Source organism: Urocitellus parryii, chromosome 5 (assembly GCF_045843805.1).
Source record: "Urocitellus parryii isolate mUroPar1 chromosome 5, mUroPar1.hap1, whole genome shotgun sequence".
NCBI classification, from domain to species: Eukaryota; Metazoa; Chordata; class Mammalia; order Rodentia; family Sciuridae; genus Urocitellus; species Urocitellus parryii.
The window spans coordinates 7437838-7460962 of record NC_135535.1 but is presented as its reverse complement, the minus strand read 5'-3'; the positions used below and the strand labels follow the sequence as shown (position 1 = coordinate 7460962).

General features: G+C 48.1%; 1 protein-coding gene across 1 annotated transcript in view; it reads left to right on the top strand.

Annotated features, from left to right (window-relative positions):
* The window catches only part of Aco2 (aconitase 2), a 44494-nt gene that overhangs the window by 20497 nt on the left and 872 nt on the right, over positions 1–23125 (top strand). Inside the window, exons 2-17 of the mRNA XM_026405895.2 lie at positions 1423–1559; positions 6855–7113; positions 9953–10045; positions 12493–12651; positions 12838–12988; positions 13335–13439; positions 14266–14357; positions 15675–15780; positions 17324–17481; positions 17687–17760; positions 18248–18359; positions 19592–19714; positions 19998–20153; positions 21127–21318; positions 22252–22384; positions 22929–23050. Of these exons, the coding sequence (XP_026261680.2) occupies positions 1423–1559; positions 6855–7113; positions 9953–10045; positions 12493–12651; positions 12838–12988; positions 13335–13439; positions 14266–14357; positions 15675–15780; positions 17324–17481; positions 17687–17760; positions 18248–18359; positions 19592–19714; positions 19998–20153; positions 21127–21318; positions 22252–22384; positions 22929–23050 (2172 nt within the window). The remainder of the gene's footprint in view (positions 1–1422; positions 1560–6854; positions 7114–9952; positions 10046–12492; positions 12652–12837; positions 12989–13334; positions 13440–14265; positions 14358–15674; positions 15781–17323; positions 17482–17686; positions 17761–18247; positions 18360–19591; positions 19715–19997; positions 20154–21126; positions 21319–22251; positions 22385–22928; positions 23051–23125) is intronic.

Sequence of the window (23125 nt, the reverse complement as noted above, 5' to 3'; positions counted from 1 at the left end):
ATGGGTGGTTGGGGTACAGTTTCATAGTGTGGCCTGTTCTCACCCCAGCAGGACCTGCACAGAGGTGGCAACTATAGGCCTATGTTGGGTTCTGATGGTGAGGTTGGCAGGTTTGGATTTAAATTTCCAGTGGCATAAAGAAGAAAGCCTGGGGCAGCACCTTCCACTTTGCCCCTTCCCTTCCCCAGGGAATAGCCCAAAACTGGATCATTCTCCTTTCCCATTGTCATTCCTTTGGATTCATTTATTATTCTCTGGTCACAAGGTTGTTGCCCACAATTTAAAAATCAACTAGCACACATCTCATCCTAATAATCACTTACCTACTGCATAGCACATAGGCAGAAGCTATTCTTTTTGTGACCCTGTCACAAAGCCACACAGCATGGTTGTCACATTGTATTCCTTAGAAGTCAGTCAGGAAGCTGGGCATGGCACATACTTCAACCCCAGCGATTTCAACTGAGGCAGGAGGATTGCATGTTCCAGGCCAATCTGGGCAACTTGGTGAGGCTGTATCTTAAAATAAAAACAAAAACACTAAATAACAAAAAGGACTGGGATATAGCTCAGTGGTAGAGCATTCCTGGGATCAATCCCTAGCACTGCAAAAAGAAAAAGGTCAATGAGGAAGTCTGCTGATATTCAGGGGGAGGGCATTTGGTACCAGCTTTTGAAGGGATGAGAAAATGTCAAGGGCTCACACAAAGACCTTTCCTCATTTATTCTTTTATCAAGTCAGCAAATATATGTGGTGTTTCTAGGTGGTAGTCAGGGTTGAGATAAATTATTAGATCAAGCTTGATCCCCACCTCAAGGAACTCAAGGTGTAGGTAGAACAGCCGCTGTGGTTTGGACAGTGCTTCACATCTGAGTGACAGCTCCACACATGGTCTCCTCTAAACTCCCTGCGTGGTCACTAGAGCTGTTTGTTTCCTGTTCTCTAGCACTGAGACCATGGAAGATTTCCTTCATATGATTCAGTTTACATGGTAGAACCTGGCTTTGATCCCAGCCATTCGCTACAGATCTTTGTACTTTCTTTCTCTGCAGAGCAGACTGCTCTATTACTCTGCTTCAGGTGAAGAAGCCAAAGCTATGGTCATGGAAAACAAATCTTTTTTTTTTTTTTGGTGTTAGGATTGAATCCAGAGGTGCTTTGCCACTGAGCTACATCTCCAGTTCTTTTTATTTTGAAACAGGGTCTCACTAAGTTGCTGAGGGTCTTGCTAAGTTGCTAAGGCTTTCCTTGAACTTGTTATCCTCCTGCCTCAGCCTCCCACATCACTGAGATTACAAGCAAGCACCATCTTGCCTGGCTACAAAACAGCTCTTGACACTTTAATTCCCCAACTTTTTCATTACATTACATGGACTCTCTTGAGAACTTCGTTGCTGATTACTGTCATTTTTCTTTTGCAGAAAGCCCTGGGTGTGCGGCAATACCATGTGGCCTCAGTCCTGTGCCAACGGGCCAAGGTGGCCATGAGCCACTTTGAGCCCAACGAGTACATTCGTTATGACCTGCTAGAGAAGAACATTAACATTGTTCGCAAACGGTAAGTCTGTAGGTGGGAGCTCGCAGTGCTGTCTGCCCTTTTAGGCAAGTTAAGAAGATTGGTGAAAGATGGTTAGTGGCAGGATTAAGTATTTGGGATATAAAGGTCCCTATGGAAGAGAGGCATTCTGAAACATTGGTGGAACTTCTGCCCTCTCTGCCGAAGAGGAACCTGTGTTATCCAGAAGCTTGGCAATCTGAGCTCTTAGGGAAAGACTGAGGTCTGCTTTGGTGCTGTGGCCCAAGTTTCCCAGTTGTTGAGGGCAGGCTGCTGAGCTTGGACCACACCTCTGGGAGCCATCAGGCTGGAGGTTCGCCTATATTTCCTGTTTGCTGCAGAGGCCCCAAGGAGAGTTCCAGCTTGAGACCCAGAAGAAAACTCAGATGGGATCCTATGCCTGTCTTTCTCCTGGGCCTCAGTTCCTCATTTGGTGGGAGGGCAGTCATCTTTGCCTGCTGTCCTGTGTGCCAGGTCCTGGGCTAGATGCTACCTCCAGAAGAGTGAATAAGGGACCCCAGGAGAATGAGTGGGAGCTGGCAATACACAGCACTGCCTTTGGAGGTTGCTCAACTACAGACAGGGCTGTGCCCTTGCCTGTCTGGTGGCCTCTGCAATATTGATCCTGGTGACCCTGGGAGAGGACAGATTTGAGTGTACTTATTGTACAGCTGAGAAGGCTCAAATGGAGCTGCAACTCACCCAAGGCTGAACATACAGTCTCAGTCCCCACCCTATACCAACTGAGTCAGAACCTGCCATTAACAAGATCCTTGGGGAACTTTGTGATGTTAAAATATGAGAAGTGCTGGCCATTTTCCCAGCTGATTTTAAAATGCAATCAGAACCAAGAACCACTGTCCCGATCAACACAGGACCTTGAACTGATCTCCAGGAAACAATATTTTATTTGTGAAGCTCAGAGGCCATAGCTCAGTAGGAAAGTGATGGATTTTCCTTTTATCTGCAAAACACTTCCACCTTGGTCTTCTCCATGTGTGGGAAGAGAGCTAGCACAAAAATGTGCTTTGAGATAACTTGACTACAGAATATTATTCGGCATTTAGTTTTTGCCTTAAACAATTAGCAACAACAAGTATACCCTTTAAGAAAAAAAAAGTGTGTGTGTGTGTATGGGACTCTTCCTCCACTCTGTGTCTGTGATGGTGGAGATATGATTCTTTAATATTTTTTAAATTATACTTCGACACAGTATCTTTGTTTTTTTTAATTTATTTTTATGTGGTGTTGAGGATCGAACCCAGTGCCTCATATGTGTGAGGCAAACTCTCTGCCACTGAGCCACAACCCCAGCCCCTAGAGATCTGATTCTTTTCTTGGGAACTAGGTCTATCACCAAGAGGGACAGAGGGACATAGAGGAACCATTTTGTTTACCTTGGAACTGTGACAGTGAGCTGTCTTTAGGCTTTATCATTGACAAGATTTTTCATCTGTGTGTGTGTGTGTGTGTGTGTGTGTGTGTGTGTGTGTGTGTGATCAAACCCAGGGTGCTCGACCACTGAGCTATATCCCGTCCTTTTCATTTTTTTTTTTTAATATTTTTATTTTTTAGTTTTCGGAGGACACAACATCTTTGTTTGTATGTGGTGCTGAGGATGGAACCAAGGCCGAACGCATGCCAGGCGAGCGCGCTACCATTTGAGCCACATCCCCAGCCCCTCCTTTTCATTTTTTTTTTTTTTAAAGTTATTTTTTTAATATATATTTATTTTTTTAGCTTTCTGCTGACACAACATCTTTGTTTGTATGTGGTGCTGAGGATCGAACCCGGGCCGCACGCACGCCAGCCGAGCACGCTACCGCTTGAGCCACATCCCCAGCCCTCCTTTTCATTTTTTGAGACAAGATCTCAGTGAATTGTTGAGGATCTTGCTGAATTACCAAGGCAGCCGCGCAAGGAACTTGAGATCCTCCTGTCTCAGCCTCTGAGTCGCTGAGATTAATACGCACCACTAAGCCCTGTTATCACTTTTTCATACCACATCAGGCATTGCTTTCATTGTGTTGGATTCTTAAACCCATGTACTGTTTTTTCTCTCCCTGGGTCCAGAAGAGAGGTCTGTGCATGCAGTATTGCCACACCCAGCCTTGAAGATGCTTGCAGATGGGCCACTGTACAACAGGCTTGTGCTATTTTTATGCAAGGTTCCTGATGGCAGAACCCAGATTCTTAGCATCTTTGATTGATCTGTGGTTGCTGGAGAACCAGCACCTTGAGGAACTCTTAATTTCAAGGACTTAGGGGACTATGAGAGTGTGAAGCTGGGAATTAGGCTGTCAGAAGGAAGAATCTCTGTTTCCAGCAAGTCATATTGGCAGTGCTGGTATTAATGACTGAACACTGTGTGAGGGGCCTGCTCTGTTTCCAAACATTGAAATCTCAGTAGAAGTTAACGTGAAGAGCACAGACAGTAGCGCCACTTTGCTGTGTTCTCTTAGTCTAAGTTTGCACTCATAGTTTTGAGACCCCACAGCAAGTCACTTCATCTCTCTGTCCCTCAGTTTCCCCATCTGTGTTCTGGGCCAGAGATGCAACTCAGTGTAGAGTGCTTACCTAGCATGCATGAGGCTCTGGATTTAATCCTCTGTGTTGCAAAAACAATACAAAACACTAGACCTCATCTGTGTCATGAGGATAAAATGAGTTATATACAAGAAAATGTCTGGGCCCCGTGCAGGGGCATTTGCCTGTAATCCCATTGGATCACAAGTTTGATGCAAGCCTCAGCAATTTAGCAAAATCCTCAGCAATTTAATGAGACCCTACCTTAAAATAAAAAATGAAAAGATCTGGGGGTATAGTTCAGTGATCAAGCACCCCTGAGTTAATCCCTAGTATCAAAAAAAAAAAAAAGATTAGGAAATGCAGAGCCAAAAGTAAGTGCTCTGATAACATTAATCTGTAATGACAGAAAGCAGATGAGTGGTAAACTGAGAATGGAATGGGAGGGAATTTTTGTTTTTTATTTTATATTTATTTTTTAGCTTTAGGTGGACACAATATTTTATTTTTACATGGTGCTGAAGATCGAACCCAGTGCCTCACACATGCCAGGCGAGCTCGCTACTACTTGAGCCATATCCCCAGCCCCCAATTTTTTTTTTCTAAGACAGTGAGAGAGAGAGGGGGACAGAGAGAGAGAGAGAGAGAGAGAGAGAATTTTAATATTTATTTATTTTTTCTTAGTTCTCGGCGGACACAACATCTTCTTTTGTATGTGGTGCTGAGGATCGAACCCAGGCCGCATGCACGCTAGGCGAGCGCGCTACCGCTTGAGCCACATCCCCAGCCCCAAATTTTTGTTTTTTTAACATTTATTTTTTATTTGTAGGTTTACACAATACCTTTATTTTATGTGGTGCTGAGGATTGAACCCAGTGCCTCACACATGCTAGGCAAGTGCTGTACCTCTGAGCCACAACCCAGCCCAGATGGGAGGGATTATTATCATAGGTCAAGAGAAAACCTTTAAGGGGGAGGTGGAGATGGTCAATGACTTGATTGTGGTGATTGTTTCACAGATGTAAATTGTCAAAACTGAATCAAATTGTATACTTTTAAAAACTATAAATATTCTATTTAATTTTTCTGCAGGGCTAGGGATTAAAGCCAAGACCTTGAGCATGCTAGTCAAGTACTCTATCACTGAGCCACGACCCCAACCCCAAATCATTTACTTTAAAAAAAAAAAATCTTGTAGTTGTAAATGGACAGATTGCCTTTATTTTATTTGTTTATTTTATGTAGTGCTAAGAATCAAACCCAGTTCTTCCCACATGCTAGGCAAGCACTCTGCCATCGAACTACAGCCCAAGCCCTCCCCCCTCCTTTTTTTTTTTTTTTAGCTGTTCTAGGGATTGAATTTAGGGCTGTTACATGATAGGCAAATACTCTACCTCTGAGCTACATCCCTAGCCCTTTTTATTTTAAGATAGGATCTTGCTAAATTGTCCAGCTTGCCTTGAACTTGAGATCCTCCTGCCTTAGCCTCCAAGTAGCTGGGATTACAGGTGTGTGCCATCACACCCATTTTCAAATTGTATACTATTAATGTACACAGTTCATTATATGTCAATTATTTCTAAATTAAACTGTTTAAAAACAAAGGAAGTGCTATATTAAGTGCCATTCCTTCCAGTCAAGCCCTACACGTTGGAGGCAGGCTGGATGGACTGCTGGAGAAAGATAGTAATTTATTCACTTCAATGGTAGGTTTATTAACACGGTCACCTCTAAACCCAGAGCTTCTGACTCCCAGTGGACAGTTTTTCCCTTGACCTCAAACAGTAGTGTGGCTTGTGGCTATGAGTAGAACTTAGCTGCTTCCTAGGAAGGCTCAAGTTTGGCCTAAGCTTCCAGAATGGTGGGAGGCAGAGTGTGAATCCACTGGGGCGACTGCCCTGTTGTGTGACAGCAGCAGGGCATTCTCAGGGAGCTTGAGGGTGGGCAGTGGAGCGCTGACCTGCACAGACCTGAGTCTAGTTGGGTGGGAGGCTGGCAATGAGGAGGCAGTTGAGTCCTTGTAGATGCTGCACCCCACAAGGGGTGGGTTTGGACTGCCATTTTAATAAGGAAGGGAGGGTGGAACAGCCAGGGAAATGGGTGTTAACAAAAAAGGACCACCAAGAGGCTGGAATAGTGACTGGTTTCTGTACTGAGAGCTGAGAGCTGCAAGCCACGCTTCTCAGTGGAGTGAGTGAGCGAGCGCAGCTAATGGGGGAAGCTTTAGCATATGAAGGAGCCAGTCATCCAGCATATGAATTGCAGCCTGGTAGCTGGCAGTTGTGGCAGATTCAGGGAGGGGGACTTTTGCATGATCCCATGTCTTACTGGGGCTGAGGGCAGAGAGAAAAATAGACTTAGGCTATGAACTTGAGCTCTTAACATCTCTCTCCTGAGTCTGTTTCTTTTTGATTGTTTTATTAAATAACAAGAATATCATGAACATTAAACAATTATATGTACTTGATAGTATTTATTAGATAATAGTGGTTAATATGGTAGGAAAAACAAATGTCCATTGAAAACAATCAACACTGTCATTCTTATGATGTCACTTACTCATCAAGTAATTTTGGAGCATGCAATGAGCGGCAGATGCTGTACCATAGGGAACAGGACCAATTTGTCTCCATTGAGTGGAACTTCAGGTCCTGGGCACAGTCGCCCCTCTGCCTGCCCACTGTTAGGTTGCCACTTGCACTGAAAAGGAGAGGCTGTGGATGGGCAAGGGGTTGTACAGCTGATACCTACCACCCTTTCCCTTCTCCTCAGGTTGAACCGGCCCCTGACCCTCTCAGAGAAGATTGTATATGGACACCTAGATGACCCGGCCAACCAGGAGATTGAGCGAGGCAAGACATACCTGCGGTTACGGCCTGATCGTGTGGCTATGCAGGATGCCACAGCCCAGATGGCCATGCTGCAGTTCATCAGCAGTGGGCTTCCCAAGGTGGCTGTGCCATCCACAATCCACTGTGACCATCTGATCGAGGCCCAGGTTGGGGGTGAGAAAGACCTGCGCCGGGCTAAGGTGAGGCCCAAAGTAGCATGGGGGGCATGTAAGGTGTATAACATGGGGGAGGGAGGAAGAGCTCTCATCCTGGGGCCAGTGGGGGCACCGTGTCTAAGTTCTGTTTTGGGGACCTACCACTGAGTCCCTTTAACATTTTTATTTATTTATTAGCTTTACCACTGAGCTACATCCTCATCCCTTTTTTATTTTTTGAGACAAACTCTCATAAGGTTGTTAAGGGTCTTACTAAGTTGCTGAGACTAGTCTTGAACTTGCAGTCCTCCTGCCTTATCATCTTAAATAGATGAGATGATAAGCATGCACCGCCATGTCTGGCATTTTTTTGTTTTGTTTTTTGAGACAGTGCTAAGTTGCCCAAGTTGGACTTGAATTTGCTATCCTCCTGCTTCAGCCTCCCAAGTAGGTGGGATCATAGGTGTGTGCCACTGTGCCCTACTAACCACCTCCAAGTTCTTATGAACTCTTTGGTTTAGTCTGGTTTTGCTTTTTTTTTTTTTTTTTTTCCCTAGTTCTGGAGATAGAACCCAGGGCCTTGGGCATGGTCAACAAGCATTGTACCATTTACATCCCTAGATCTAAACTTTTAAAACTTTTTTTTTTTCCTGCTGTTTCCTAATACTGGAAATACCATTTGGTCATTGAAAATGTTAGAAAATACAGAGAATGCCTAGAGAAAAGGAAGCTTTTCTTGATCTTACCACATTAGTGGCCCTTTTTGGATTAGAAAAGTGCTGCCGACTCCTCATGATGTCTCATACTGGTGTATGGGCGGGGCAGTCACATTTCCCTTTCTGTTCAAGCAGTGAGGGGCTCATCTTGTCCACATCACACATGTGCTTTCTGCCCCCTCCTCTGGCCCTCTGAGGGCAGTGACCACTGGCTATCAGGGAGGTAGGCAATGGTCACTGTTTGTGACAGCACCATATAGTTGGATCCTATAACCACACGAGGGCGTGCTTGGGCTAAAACTGATCTCAACTCCAGCTCCAGTGCTGTCTCATGCAGATTAACCTCCTTAGGGCCCTTTCTTCTTCTCTTGAGTTTTGCCTAACTAGACAAAAGTGGCCATGTGCCAAACAGAAGAGATTTCTCCCTGAACTCCCCACCTTGTGAAACCTAGCCCTGCTCCTTCTCTGAGGAGCCTCTGGGGCCTGTGTGTGCACTACTGTGGCAGCACTGGGCCTCCTGCTGCTAGCTCTGGGCCTTCCTGGTCTCTGCTTCCTACAGTGGGAGTGGCGCCCCTCAGGGAGGCCATTGGCAGGAGCTGAATGCTGGCAGGGCTCCAGCAGCTAGCAGAAAGTGGGGCATGTGATTGAAAGTGCTCTGGCTTCCAGGGTCAGCACAGCTTAGAGCCTCTCAGACCCATGGGAAACACTTGGGGCAGCCTTCCCATTTGAGTCCTTTCTCCCTACCCTTTCCTACCCATTTGTGTCCTGGTCACACTGTGCCTTTTTCCACTTGTCAGAAGAGGTGGTCACATTCCATGACTTTTTGCAGGATAAGAACTGCTCAAGGGCAGGGGCCTGGGACCTCTTCAGCCCAGAGGACAACTGTCCATAGCAGGGCCTTACTGTATGGAGATGCTCCTTCCCTTGCTTTATGGGTTCAGAATCTACTTGCTGGAGATGAGACTCCCAGAGTGATAGGATGTCAGAGCTCATTTCTTTGTTTATTCAACAAATATTTATTGAAGAGTCAGCATGTCAGATGCTATGCTAGGTGCTGGGGTTCATTGTGAACATAACAGACAAGGCCCAGCCTACATGATCTTGGGTCAGTAGAAAGATGGGGAGTGCTGAACAATCACAGAAATCATAATTACATGTTTGGATATGTGTTAGGAAGGGAAAATGCAGGACTCTGAGATTATTAAAAAGAAGCCCTAATTTGCCAGAAGTGGTGGTACATGCCTATAATCCCAGTAGCTCTGGAGACTGAGGCAGGAGGATCTTAAGATTGAAGCCAGCTTTAGCAACTTAGTGAGACCCTGTCTCAAAAAAATAAATAAATAAATAAAAAGAGCTAGGAATGTAGTTCAGTGGTTAAACACCCCTGGGTTCAATCCCTGATACCAGCTAGGTGCTCTCAGATTGAGTCTCATGCCCTCCTCCTCAGAAAGGGCAGCTTTATTTTTTGATAGGATGTTTCTCTCAGGCTCTGTGCTTGGATGGTCCTGTTTTTAAGCCCTGGCTCCTGTTTAACCCTATGGTCTCCCATAAGTTATTTCACCTGTAAAGTGGACTTGATGACGATCTCTCCCTCCTTCAGGTGGGTAGTGAGGATGTATATAGCATGATGCCATTTCTGTAGGAGGCATTCATTCAGTAAATGTCAGCTGGGGTTACAGATGAGGCATCCGAGACTCACATGGGGAAGCAACATCCACATGAGCCACAGTGGAGCAGGGGGGTCCCAGCACCTCTCTGCATCTTTAACAGCCTGTCCTGTGTGGTATATTCCTTCAGTGTTGGCCTTGGCTGGGCACTTGAGTGCTAGAGGGACCGGTGACAATTTTTTAGTCAGTTATTTTTATAAATGAGGAAACTGAGACCCAGGGCAGGTAGGGACTTGTTCCAGAGCCACAACCTCAGCCAGCTGTCACAGAACTGAAGCTGTCTCTGCTCCCTTGCCTTTTTCCTGGGCCTGCCAGCTAAGACTGTGGGCCAACAGCCAAACCCTTCTGAAATTACTTTCAGAAGGTCTCCAAGAAAGGGCCTGTCTTCACAGTGCCAGCTTCTCAGTACCATGGGGAGGGGTGGAGTGAGGAGAGCATGGCAGAGGTCCTGCAGATGCAAACCGTGTTACTAATGCTCTGGTTATTGATTTGTCTTAATAGGACATAAACCAGGAAGTGTATAATTTCCTGGCATCTGCTGGTGCCAAGTATGGTGTGGGCTTCTGGAGGCCTGGATCTGGAATCATTCACCAGGTAAAGCAGTGCCCAGCCTGTCTCTGCAAGGGGCCCAAGCCCAGGCTGCACATAGGTAACCAGAGAACACCTTCCTGATCTCCAGAGGCTGGGGACTCGAGGCCCAAGAGAGCCAAGGGGGAGCAGGAGGATGTTTCACTCATCTCTCAGGTTCTTCTTCCTATTTGTAAATTAATTTTCATGTCAACTTACACACTTTCCATGTGAAGTAGTCCCTCCTAACCTCCCAGATACCTCACTTATATTTTTTGGTGGTGGTACTGCCAGTAGCAGGGATTGAACTCCTGGCCTTAAGTATATTAGGCAAGTGTTCTACCATTTAGTGAGCTACAGCCTCACCCTGGTAATCCATGTTTTAAAGTTGACCTATTTCTTTCTACCCAAGTGTTAAGCTTAGTGTTTTAAAGATACAAACTCAGTTCACTGCTCACCATGACCCTGTGAAGTAAGGGGTATTACTGTCCACACCTTGCAGATGAGGAAAATAAGTCAGAGAGGTTAATATACTTGCCCAGGGAACCTTTCTGGCTAATGATGGAACCTGGATTTGTAGCAGGTGGTCTGGCCCACAGCAAGGGCTCTGCACCACCATGCTGCTCTGCTGCCTCTGTCACCCAGGAGCCCTTCCCACCCATGCAGACAGCTACTCTGATTCCATTTGGTCCTTTTATGTGATTCTTTACAATAGAGGTACCATAGGCCATTGGCCACGTTGACAAGGGATTCTTCTGTGTCCGTGCATGTTCCCTGATCATATGCTTCACTTCCTTCAGAAGTTATTGTTGAGGACACTGGCTTGATATGTGTGTGTCCGTTTATTATCATTTCATATGTATGAAACCTGCCCTATCCCTTTCCAAGGTGACCCTTGTCCCACCTCCATCCCAGGCCTTCCTGTGAGGAGCTGTCAGGCTTTCATCTGACCCCATCTGGGCCTCTGGCTCTGCTCCACTCTGAAACCAGAGCAAGTAGCAGATCACTGCTCTGTACTTTCAGAACTTCGCCCTTGGTAGGACAGAGCTGTGAGATGACAGGTATACCATCCTTCAGGGGCCAAGAGCCTCTCTCTGCAGGAGGACAGGGAGGCAGATGGATTATGAAAAGCATCCCAATCTAAATATCCCTCATTTCACCTCTACAAAGATCCAGACCTTATTGGCAGCTTCTAATCCAAATTTTGGGGCTGTCAGTGATAGTTGTTCACCCCTGCCTTTGGCTACCTACTCAGTGTTCAGCCTGATGGATTTATTCCTTGATAGAGAATGTTCCCAAGTGTTCATCTAGCTGGGTGTGGTGGCATATACCTGTAATCCCAGTGATTTGGAAGACTGAGGCAGAAGGATCACAAGTTCAAGGCCAGCCTCAGCAATTTAGCAAGGTCCTGAGCAACTTAGTGAGATCCTGTCTCAAAAAATAAATAAATAAAAAGGACTGGGATATGGCTTAGTGGTAAAGTGCTCCTGGGTTCAAATCTCAGTACAAAAAAAAAAAAAGTGTTCATCCAAAGCAAGCCCCAATCCTTCCACCTCGGTGCCCTGTCCTCCGTTGACCCAGCAGACCCTGCTTCTCCACATTTTAGCTTTCTGGCTTCCTATTTAATTCCTTGGCTCTGTCTTTGCCCTGAATCAGGTCTCTTGTGTGATCCTCTATGGGCTCCTTTGCATTATGTTCCTATTGTGGGAATAGGGACTGTGGCTTAATTACTCCTCTGTAGCTCTGGGGACAGGTGGGTAGAGTTGGTCCTTGGTGTGTGTGTGTGTGTGTGTGTGTGTGTGTGTGTGTGTGTGTGTGTTATGATGCTGAGGCTGGGGAAGCCCTTAGACTTCTTTCCAGTTGAGCAGTGCAGAAACTCATGGCTTTTGTATTCCCACTGGCTCCCTAGTTCTTTCTTAGGGTCCCTGTGGGGGCTGGAGCTAGTTCATAACAGAATTGCCCACCAAGGTGGGCACAGTGCCCACCCTGGACAGTACACTACATGAGACTGAGAGTATCATCAGCATCTTTCATTTGTCACACTTATACCAGGCCCATCACAGGACACATTTACAAGCCAGTTTATCTGGTTCTTGCCACATCCCAGGGTTAAAGTGGTGTGGATATTTTTACTACTGTATTACAAATTAGGAAACTGAGGCACCGGGTGGCATTTATAGGCCCAGGCTACACAGCAGGAACTGCTTGTATCGCAAGACCGGTTCTTCCTGGCTACACTGGAAATGGCTTGTACTAAATGGGGTCAGCCCCACAGGTCCCACCCTGGAGGAGCAGCTGGGCATGGCCAGGTGGCCTGGTGTCAGTTGGGGGGAATTTTGCAAATCCCTTCTGGGTCCTACATCCTTTCTCTGCTGAGGTATTCTTGCATTGCCAAGCAAGCACTTCACCACTGAGCTACCTCCCCAGCCTTCTGATGAGGTCTTCTAAGCTTAAGATCTTGAATTCTTTTTCAGATCATTTTGGAAAACTATGCCTACCCAGGGGTTCTCCTGATTGGCACTGACTCCCACACCCCCAATGGTGGTGGCCTAGGGGGCATCTGTATTGGAGTTGGGGGTGCTGATGCAGTAGACGTCATGGCTGGCATCCCCTGGGAGCTGAAGTGTCCAAAGGTAAGGTTGGTGGGCATGAATGGGGGACTGTTGGCCAGAACGGCTGAGAGAGTAGGTCAGGCTTAAGTTTCATTTGGAGGGAGACAGGGATGAATGAGCAGAGTGTTAGCAGCAGGATTCATTGACTTCTGGTTGGCATGTGGCCCACGGGGTTGGTAATTGCCATCTCACCCACCTCATCTTCAGGTGATTGGTGTGAAGCTGACAGGCTCCCTCTCTGGTTGGACCTCACCCAAAGATGTGATCCTGAAGGTAGCAGGCATCCTAACGGTGAAAGGTGGCACGGGTGCCATTGTGGAATACCACGGGCCTGGTGTGGACTCCATCTCCTGCACTGGTGAGGAAAGTTGCCACAGGATATGGCCCTCATCCTGTATTGGGCTGGGTATATGGCCTGCAGTTGAACAGCAGAAGTATCGAATAACCTTCCAGAACATTGTTCAGGCAGTGTGGGGGTTGGGGTAGACAGGAAGTTGTGGAGTTGACCTCCCTTCTTATAGTTCCCTTCTCCAGTCTTGGCTTTAACCCTGGGCCTCCAGGGATAAGTGCCTGCTGCCAATAGGTGGCCCTGAGAGTGAGGAAGGAAATGAAGCAGCTCCTTGGTGTGAAGAGGGGCATGCACCCCTAATAGGTGCCCCATACCCAGCAGCTCAGCCAGCCCCACAAGCCCTGTTTCTCCACAGGCATGGCAACAATTTGCAACATGGGCGCAGAAATTGGGGCTACCACTTCAGTGTTCCCTTACAACCACAGGATGAAGAAATACCTGAACAAGACAGGCCGGGCAGGTGAGCTGGCAAGGGCAGAGTGGTGTGGGCAGGATAGTTGTCCAGCATGCCCCTATGACTTCCCTTTAGGGTAAGGGGTCCTTAACCTGTTGCCTGTATGCTAACTTCAGAGGTTCTGAGAAGCCCCTGCAACTATATGACAAGCTGGGTATTTATTAGTATTCCTGAATGGGGTGTCTGGTGCTCTCTTCAGCTTCTAGAAGAATCTGGCATCCAAGTTTGAGATCCCTGCCTAAGGGTTGGATTTCGTTTCACACAGAAGGGTGATTACAGATGGCATTCTTGGTCTGGTCCCTGGTGCCCTCTACAGGAAGCTCCAGAAATGACATGGACCTCCTTTGTGTAATTGCTGCCTTAGCAGGAGTAGGAGGGGAAATACATGGAACAAGAACCAGCTTCCCTGCCTCTCCCAGCAACTTCCCTGAGTTTCTAGTTTGGTTTCTTTGAAGTTCAGAGGAAGAAATAAGGTGCTGGGGTCTGGAAATGGAGGAGAGCAAGAGCCCAGGGGGGAGAGTTCAGCCTCCAGAGTCCTGCTTGGAGGCCCTTTCCTCCTTTTTTTCATTGTGTGACTTCTCCAGAACTGTGCTCTCCATCTCTAGGAAGCCTTCCCTCACTAGTTAGTGCTTCTCCATTCCTGTGTCCCCACGTACCTCTCCTATCATACTGGCACAGTCCCTGTGCTGTGTGCGTTGTTCCTTTGTGGGTTCAGTTAGTGCCTGGGGTCTGGTGTTTGGCAGGTGCCAGGTCACTGGCTCAAATGGGTGGATGGAATCTCAAGACCACATTCTGTTTCACATGCTTCACTTCCCTCCCCTGCTCATTCCAGACATTGCCAGTCTAGCTGAGGAATTCAAGGATCATTTGGTACCCGACCCTGGCTGCCAGTATGACCAAGTCATTGAAATTAACCTCAATGAGGTAAGGAAGGAAACTAGGTTTGGGGGACTTCTGAGAGTGGGGCAAGTCCAGCCTGCACACTCAATAGTGCTCATGGCCTTTGGTTCTCTAGTCCCCTACAGACTGCTACCTAAACCAGGCAGAAATGGAGGGGAGGGAAGAGGGGTGTTTGTGACCAATCAGAAACCCAGAAACCGGAGTTGGTTTACCCTCATCCCAACTTTAGTAGAGGCTGAGATTTCACCCTGAAGCATTGAAATTTAGCGGGCCAGGCCTAGCAGGACTTGGTACCCTGAGACCTACAGACCAGAGCAGACATTCAGAGAACCAGAGGAAAGGCAGACTGAAGCAACGGAAACCAGTCTTATGAGGTTAAATGCTGGCCCTGCCACTGAGGCTCTGCGGCCTTGAGCAGGTTGCTTAATCTCTCTGTGCCACACTACATGTGTGAGAGCCAAGGCAGGTGTGAGTTCAGTGGTTTATCCATGTAATTAACAGTCATTCATATTTATTGAGAGTTTACTGTGTGCCAGGCAGTTCACTGCGCACATCACTTTGTGTGTGTGTGTGTGTGTGTGTGTGTGTGTGTGTGTGTTTGTGAATATATGTGTGTGGTGTGCTGAGGATCCAACCCAGGACCCAGTGCATGCTAGGTAAGCATTCTATCCCTGAGCCACTGTGCTGCCATGCTTAGCCCTTCATATTGATTAGTGTTATCACATGGAAAACATCTGCCCTTAAGTCCTTGTTTGTCAGATGATTCCAAAAACAACATAGTTTACAGTGAGGCATATACAACCAACTGCTGTAGTGTGTAAACACCTGTAATCCCAGCTACAGGAGGCTGAGACAGGAAGGTTGCAAGTTCAAGGCCAATCTCAGCAATTTAATGAAACCCTGTCTCAAAATTTTTTTAAAAAAAGACTGAGGATGTAGCTCAGTGGTAGTGTGCTTGCCTAGCATATGTAAGGCCCTAAGTTCAACCCCAAGCACCACACCAAAAGCATTATAGTTGGGGAGATGATGGACTTACTAGATAGGCATTCATTCCATGCCTCTGCCATGCCCTAGCTACATGACCTTGTGTGAGGCTCCTTACTTCTGAGCTTCAGCTCCTGTGTGTGCAGAGAGGAGATGAGGACAGCCTGGTAAAGCTGGCGTATCCCAGGAGCTGATGCGAGTTCAGATCTTCTGCCCACGTATTTCCCACAGTGAGGTTTATGCTATGATGACAGGAGTCTGACTCCCTCGAGGGATCTGGAAAGGCTGTGAACTGTCATTGTTACTCAAATGTATTCCTACCTTTCTCTTTCAATTCCTTATGTCCCCATCTTATAGCTAAAGCCACACATCAATGGACCCTTCACCCCTGACCTGGCTCACCCTGTGGCAGAAGTTGGCACTGTGGCAGAGAAGGAAGGATGGCCTCTGGACATCCGAGTGGGTGAGCACCTTCCATCTGGTTGGGTTAGCAGGTCTCTGGGCTAGCTGCTCTACCCAGGCACGCCCTGTGGTGCTTCCAAAAGGAGGTACTTTCTGTAAAATTGCCTTTGCTTGGTATACAAGAATATTAACGAGGAATTTTTAAAACACCTCTAAATTCAACCTCCAAGCAGAAACAAACTTTTTTGTTGTTGTTGTTACTGGGAATTAAACCCAAGGTATTCTATCATTGAGCCTCATTCCCAGGTGCCTCCCCACCCCCACATTTTCTTTGAGACAGGGTCTTACTAAGTTACCCGGGCTAGCCTTGAACTTGTCGTCCTCTTGCTTCAGCCTCCTGAGTCACTGGAATTACAGATGTCCACCATTGCATCTGACAAGATACAAGAAACATGCTCTTTGAGTTACACTGTATTTCTCTGTACATATTTCACATGCATGTATTTGTGTGTATTTCTTTTTTGTAAACACAAATCTTACCAGCCACACTTCTTTATTTTACATGGTTATGCAAATGTGGACAGAGGTATTCAGTGTCCCTGGTTTCTGCTGCTGTGAGGTGGTATGCATGACTGTAAAGAGCCTGGACCCTGGTGCCACAAGGCCTGAGTTTGAATCCTGCCTCGGCCACTTGTTAACTGGGTACCTTGAGCAAACTGCTTTCCCCTCTGCCTGGTTCTCCATCTGTGAAGCAGGAGTGATAGACTTGCCTCACAGTTGTCTGGAGGAGTGACAAGTTATTATGTGAAAAGTGTCTTGTATGGTATCTGGCATTAGTGTTACATAAAGCACTCACCCCAATTAGTTGAAGTAAATGTTTAATATTTAGGAAATAAATTGCTAAATTATTAAGAGAAACTATCTTCACATCTGTAGGTCATTCAGTATTGTTCAGTTTTTATTGAGTTTTATGAGTAACTGACAAACATTTTAAAGAGATCTCTTGTTACCTGGATTATAAAGCAGTAAAGAAAACAGAAAATAAGACAGGCCCCAAAGGTGTATACTTGTAATCCCATCTAAAGTTTGGGGCCAGTTTAGGCAACTTGGTGAGACCCTACCTAAAAACAAAAAGCACTGAGGATATAACTCAGTGATAGAGTACTTGCCTAGGGTGTGCAAGGCCTTGGATTCCACCCCAGCACTGCAAAAACAAAACAAAAAACTGGAAATATAAAGGAAACAAATTAGACTCATTTATCAGCCCCCTACCCAGCAATGCTTACAGTTCATGTGTTTCTATTAGTATAAACCTTCTGGTGTACGTACACATGCACATGGTGTAAAATGAATTAACACTCCTCACATATGTTCAGTGTCATGGTCAGAGACTCCAGATTCTTCCCTGGAATGACTGTTCACAGGAGCCTGCCCTTTACTGTTGGATATTTAAGTCGCTTCCTACTTGTCTCTGTTAAAAAACAGTGTCTAACCAGCCCAGTTGGCAAACTCTTTGGACTAGGTCTGGATAGTTTAAGGTTGGGTAGAGACCTCTGGTCACTGTCTCCTTCTGACCCTTGACTGTACCATCCACAATACACCAGGCCTGATCGGTAGCTGCACCAATTCAAGCTATGAGGACATGGGGCGCTCAGCAGCTGTGGCCAAGCAGGCATTGGCCCATGGACTCAAGTGCAAGTCCCAGTTCACCATCACACCAGGCTCTGAGCAGATCCGTGCCACCATTGAACGGGATGGCTATGTGAGTGCCCATCTACCCCTACCCCACTGCTGAGTAATGTGGCTGTAGAGTGGGACAAGCCATAGCCTATTGGGCCAGAGGGGGTGTAGGTCCCAGTGGCTGCCATAGGGTTCCAGTATAGTCTTCATCCTGCAAGCTATTCACCTGCCCTTTTTCCCATCAGCCACTTGCCTGCTCCTGACAGTTCCCTGTCTTCTCTCTCCAGGCACAGATCCTGAGGGATGTGGGCGGCATTGTCCTGGCCAATGCATGTGGCCCTTGTATTGGCCAGTGGGACAGGTAAAAAGCACAACTTTGATAGGATAGCCCCTTGTATACTGGAGTATTCATACCCACAAATTAAAGGGAGACATTGTTGGGGTGGAGAGAAGACTCAAGTCCAAAGCCTCTGGCTCCAGAGGCTGCTGTACATTAGAAGACCTAGCCAGACAAGGGGATGCAGAGCCTGCAGGGGCACCAAGTGACTGTGGCTGTGGCACCAAGTGACTGTGGCTGTGGCTGAAGCCTGAACTGGCAGGAAGAAGCCAGCAAGGCCACATTCTCTTGCCAGGGACTTGGGTATGAAAGGAGGCAGCTGCCCTCGTCAGGAAACTCGGGCTTGGTTCTGGGCTCTTCCTCTGTCTTTGTGGTCTCAGACAAGGCCAGTGATCCAAATACCCTCCTGGGTCATGAACAAGGCATGTGCTATAGGAACCCTGCCCATCTCACCTCAGGACAGGATAGGTGACACCATATAGCCCTAATCTTGTCCCCTTTGACCTGGCAGGAAGGACATCAAGAAGGGAGAGAAGAACACAATTGTTACTTCCTACAACAGGAATTTCACAGGCCGCAATGATGCAAATCCTGAGACCCATGCTTTTGTCACGTCCCCAGAGGTAGGACTACCTGGCCAGGCTCTAGCCTGGTGAAAAAAGGGGTTTCAGGGCTGCTGAGGAGGGTGGCATTGAAGGGCAAAGGATTTTCTGAATAGAACCAAGGGCCCTGGTCTCCCAATCCCTCAAGCATTGTGCTTCCTGGGCACTTTCAGCCTGGGTCTCCCTCAAATCATAGGATTGTGAGATGTTGTTTACAACACAGCATTTATGAACATTGAATATGAAATCTCACTAGTTGCGATAAACCCTAGCCCTTTCTCTAGTCTATCAGGGTTACATGAGAACATATGTGGAGTTCTGGCTTGCAGTTCTTTTTTCTTTTTTGAGACAGGGGTCTTCTATTTTGCTTACTATGTTGCCCAGTCTGGCCTTGAGTTCCTCAGCTCAAATGATCCTTCTGCCTTACCCTCCCAAGTAGCTGGGACTAAAGGCACACACCACTCACTGCACCAGCTCTAATTTCTGGATACATTTCTAATTTTTCTAGTAAAAGTTAGGCCTTGCTATTATGGTGAGCACTGAGCGAGCTGACGTGCCCAGGTTTCCTGCCTTGCCATCACTGGCACATGGCTATTCTCTTTTTTGCATGAATGTTCTAGAATGTTTGTATTTCTTTGCAAAGGAGATTGCAGCTCTTGTACTTTCCACATGCTGTCCACCTAGGAGCATTTCATCACTGCAGAATTTCTGTGCTGGGGCTTTTCCTTGTCTGCCCAGGACACAGGGGACTGGAGAATGCTACAGTAGTGTTTGCCTAACCTGTGGGAGAATGCTAACCTTGGGCCCCAACAGCAGTGGTAAGGCCAGATGGCCTTTGCATTCTTGAGTCCTCTGCAGCACAATGGCCCATGATCCCAAAGACAGTTCTGCAGTTCTGGCCTCTTAAGAAAAGGGACTTGGGATGAACATAGACGTTTCCTGGTTTATGTGTTTGTTTGTTTTGGTACCAGGGATTGAACTCATAGGCATTTGACCAATGAGCCACATCCCCAGCCCTATTTTGTATTTTTATTATCTCACTCAGTTGCTTAGCGCCTCATTTTTTGCTGAGGCTGGCTTTGAACTTGCGATTCTCCTACCTCAGCCTCCTGAGCTGCTGGGATTACATGTGTGGGCCACCGCACCCGGCCGCTTCCTGGTTTTTGTTCTCAGTTTGGTCTAGGCTTCAGCTGGAATGGGGAGGGTAAATGTGATGGTTAGGCTCACCAGCAAACTGGCTTCTTCCATTTCAGATTGTCACAGCCTTGGCCATCGCAGGAACCCTCAAGTTCAACCCAGAAACTGACTTCCTGACAGGCAAGGATGGCAAGAAGTTCAAGCTGGAGGCTCCGGATGCAGATGAGCTGCCCCAAGCGGTGAGCAGGCACTGTCACTCTATTGTCAGCCTCTGAAGGCCTGCTTTGGCCTGGGTGCCTCAGAGCCATTGCTGGTTGCTGTGTGGCCAAGACATTTCCCAGCATCTGAACATCTGGGGCTGGCCCCTCTTGTGCAGGCAGGGGTGACAATGTTAGTGAAAATGAAGCAGCTACATTCTCTGGGAGGAAGTGGCTTGGGGCAGGGGAAAGCTTGCTTGCTCTGAGAGCCATCTCTATGGGGAATGAAGATCCAGCACTCAGCATTCTCTGTCCCCTGCTACAGGAGTTTGACCCAGGACAGGACACCTACCAGCATCCCCCCAAGGATAGCAGTGGGCAGCGGGTAGATGTGAGCCCTACCAGCCAGCGCCTGCAGCTCCTGGAGCCTTTTGACAAGTGGGACGGCAAAGACCTAGAGGACCTGCAGATCCTTATCAAGGTCAGCAGCAAGAGGACTGGCAGAACTGCTGGGGCCCCCAGTTCCCTGAGCATCAGGAAAGATTAGGAACCCATTGGGAGCAAGGGTGGATGGTCAAGATGAAGGTGGGACAGGAAGGGAGTTTCGTGGGCACTTGGACAACATCTCTAACAACTTGCTCATTGGTGCCATCAACATTGAAAATGGCAAAGCCAACTCCGTGCGCAACGCTGTCACCCAAGAGTTTGGCCCTGTCCCTGACACTGCCTGCTACTACAAGAGGAAGAAGGGCATTGTAGCCTGGGCTTCCCCTTCTCTATGGCCCAAGCCAAGTAGGGCTGGATCTGACTAGCTGTTGTCCAGGGCTCACTCATCGGACATGTATGACTATACAGTGGGTTTCCACATCTCTGGCTTCACTGACCAGGCTCCTGAAGCTGTGGATTCCTCCTGGCCCCTGCTGAGCACTAGTGGTGTGGCCTATGTGTGGGAGCTGAGCTGAGCCTTTATTTGTGGCCAGGGACCTCAAACCCATGTCTGACATTAATTTATATGTTTACTAAGGGGTCTTGTACCCCTGTGACACAGCCAGTATTGAGTCCATGTGACGTAAGACTGATCAGCCAATAGCCAGGAATCCAGTGTCCCAGGCTCTCTGTGTCTAACGTGAAGTCTGTTTAATCTTCCACCTTGGACAGTTCTAAATTGAGGCCTAGGCCTGGAGGGGAAGTGGGCAGATACATCTATCTTCCCTTTAAGTGTCCTGTCCCATGAGGGAGTATCCTGCCCTAGGGACAGAGAAGTTGTTGAGGGGTGGTTGTCTTGCCTGAGCCTGGCAGCACCAGGACTGTAGACTACATGTCCAGAAACTGCTTCCCTGGTCACTCCTCTTGGGTCCTGGGCCTGCCTGCTACCTGCCTCTGGAAGGCGGCTTCTTCCCTTTACCATTCACCGGCCCCATACTGACCTCTGTCGCCTCTGCTCACTCATCAAGGTCAAAGGGAAGTGTACCACAGACCACATCTCAGCTGCAGGTCCCTGGCTCAAGTTTCGTGGGCACCTGGACAACATCTCTAACAACTTGCTCATCGGTGCCATCAACATTGAAAATGGCAAAGCCAACTCCGTGCGCAACGCTGTCACCCAGGAGTTTGGCCCTGTCCCTGACACTGCCCGCTACTACAAGGTAGGGCACAGTCAGTGAGGGGCAGTGCTGGGAACCACTCTCCTGAGGGCATGCAGGGCAGGCACAGGGAAGACATGGGGAATGGAAACAGGGTGGCAGGCAACCACTTTCTCAGAGGGAACTGCCATCTGGAAGGAAGGAAGGAAAGCCCTTCAGCCACTCCCCTGCAGCTCAGGTGGGCAGAGCTGGGTGCACACACCCAGGAGCCAATAGTGAGAGGAGCACTGTTGGCAGATGTTTGACCCAGTTCTGAGAAGAATGTTGCAAGAAACCGTGGAGGAAAGAGGAACTGCCTTGGGAAATCAGAGAGGAGCCTGAGGCTCAAAGAAGAAAAGAGCTGTGCAGGCCTTAAGGGAATGGGCAATGAGGATCCACGGTCAGCCTGGCCCAGCCAGAAGCCAGGGAGCAAGGAGTTTGGGGACAAGGTTAGAGAAACCAAGGGGCTGCCAAGGTTAGAGGCAGAGCCAGAGTCCAAAGCTTTTTGACTCTTTCTATTTTGAGAAATGAACAGAACCAAGGCTAATCCCAAGTCCTGGCCCATCAGTATCTCCGGGCACCCCTTGGTGGCTGGGCAGGGCACAGTGGGAGCTCACTGCACCCCAGAGCCCACACCAGCTGTACAAGAGCGTTGTCTCCCCTGCCTACTGTAACCACAGCTCTGCCCCACTCTGACCTCCATTTTTCTGACTCTGCACTAAGCCCCAGTGTTGTGACTTCTGTGTCCACTGCAGACAGGCAGGTGGGCCCATGTCCACCTGCTGCTGCCCCTCAGGGCCTAGTTGGACTCAGTCAGTCCACTCTGACTTCAGCTGCCCTTCAGAGCAAAAGAGGAAAGCCCCTCCAGCCCTTCCCTCATGGGCTTCAGTATGCGCTAGGGCTACTGGGAGGCACATGCCTTCCTCTGCCTCATGACGAGTTCCCCTTGCCCGGCAGAAACACGGCATCAGCTGGGTGGTGATTGGAGATGAGAATTATGGTGAGGGCTCCAGCCGGGAGCATGCAGCGCTGGAGCCTCGCCACCTTGGTGGCCGGGCCATCATCACCAAGAGCTTCGCCAGGATCCACGGTGAGTGGGAGTCCACACCCAGCCATACCTGTTGCCCTTCACTCAGAGCCTAAGGTCACCCACCCTGCCAGCAGCCTGCTTGGTCCTGGAGCCAAGTGCCTAGCTCCCAGTCTATGTCTAACCATCAGCCCCTTCTCAGGTTTACATTGCCCAAATCCAATGTCCACAGCTTCCCATCAGCGCTGGTCTTGCTTCCACACTTGAAGACCAGAGCAGTTGAAATCCAGGACACATGAGGAGAGAGTCTGTTCTCATTGTGAACATGTCTACCAGGAAGGCCTCACAGAGACATCTGCACCAAGGCATACCCCTTCAGGTGCCCCTAGTGAAAGGCAGCATGTCACTGAGACTTTAGTAGACCTGAGCTCTCTAGTCATTGTGTTTGTTCCCAGTAGCAGGACCAGAGGTGTCTGCCAAGGTCCCAACCAGATTTAGAAAATGATATATTCCTTGGACTGGTAAAGGTCTCTGAAGGGGAAGAGGAAGGTAAGGCTGGGGACTAGCAAACACCACCCTATTAACTGAGTGTGCCTCTGTCTTCCAGAAACCAACCTGAAGAAGCAGGGCCTGTTGCCTCTCACCTTTGCTGACCCTGCTGACTACAACAAGATACACCCTGTGGACAAGCTGACCATTCAGGGCTTGAAGGACTTTGCCCCCGGCAAGGTCAGGGGGCAGGGAAGGAGCATAAACAGGCTAGGGTCCTCCTGGGTGGAAGATTGGGGCAGCCACTTTCCCTTC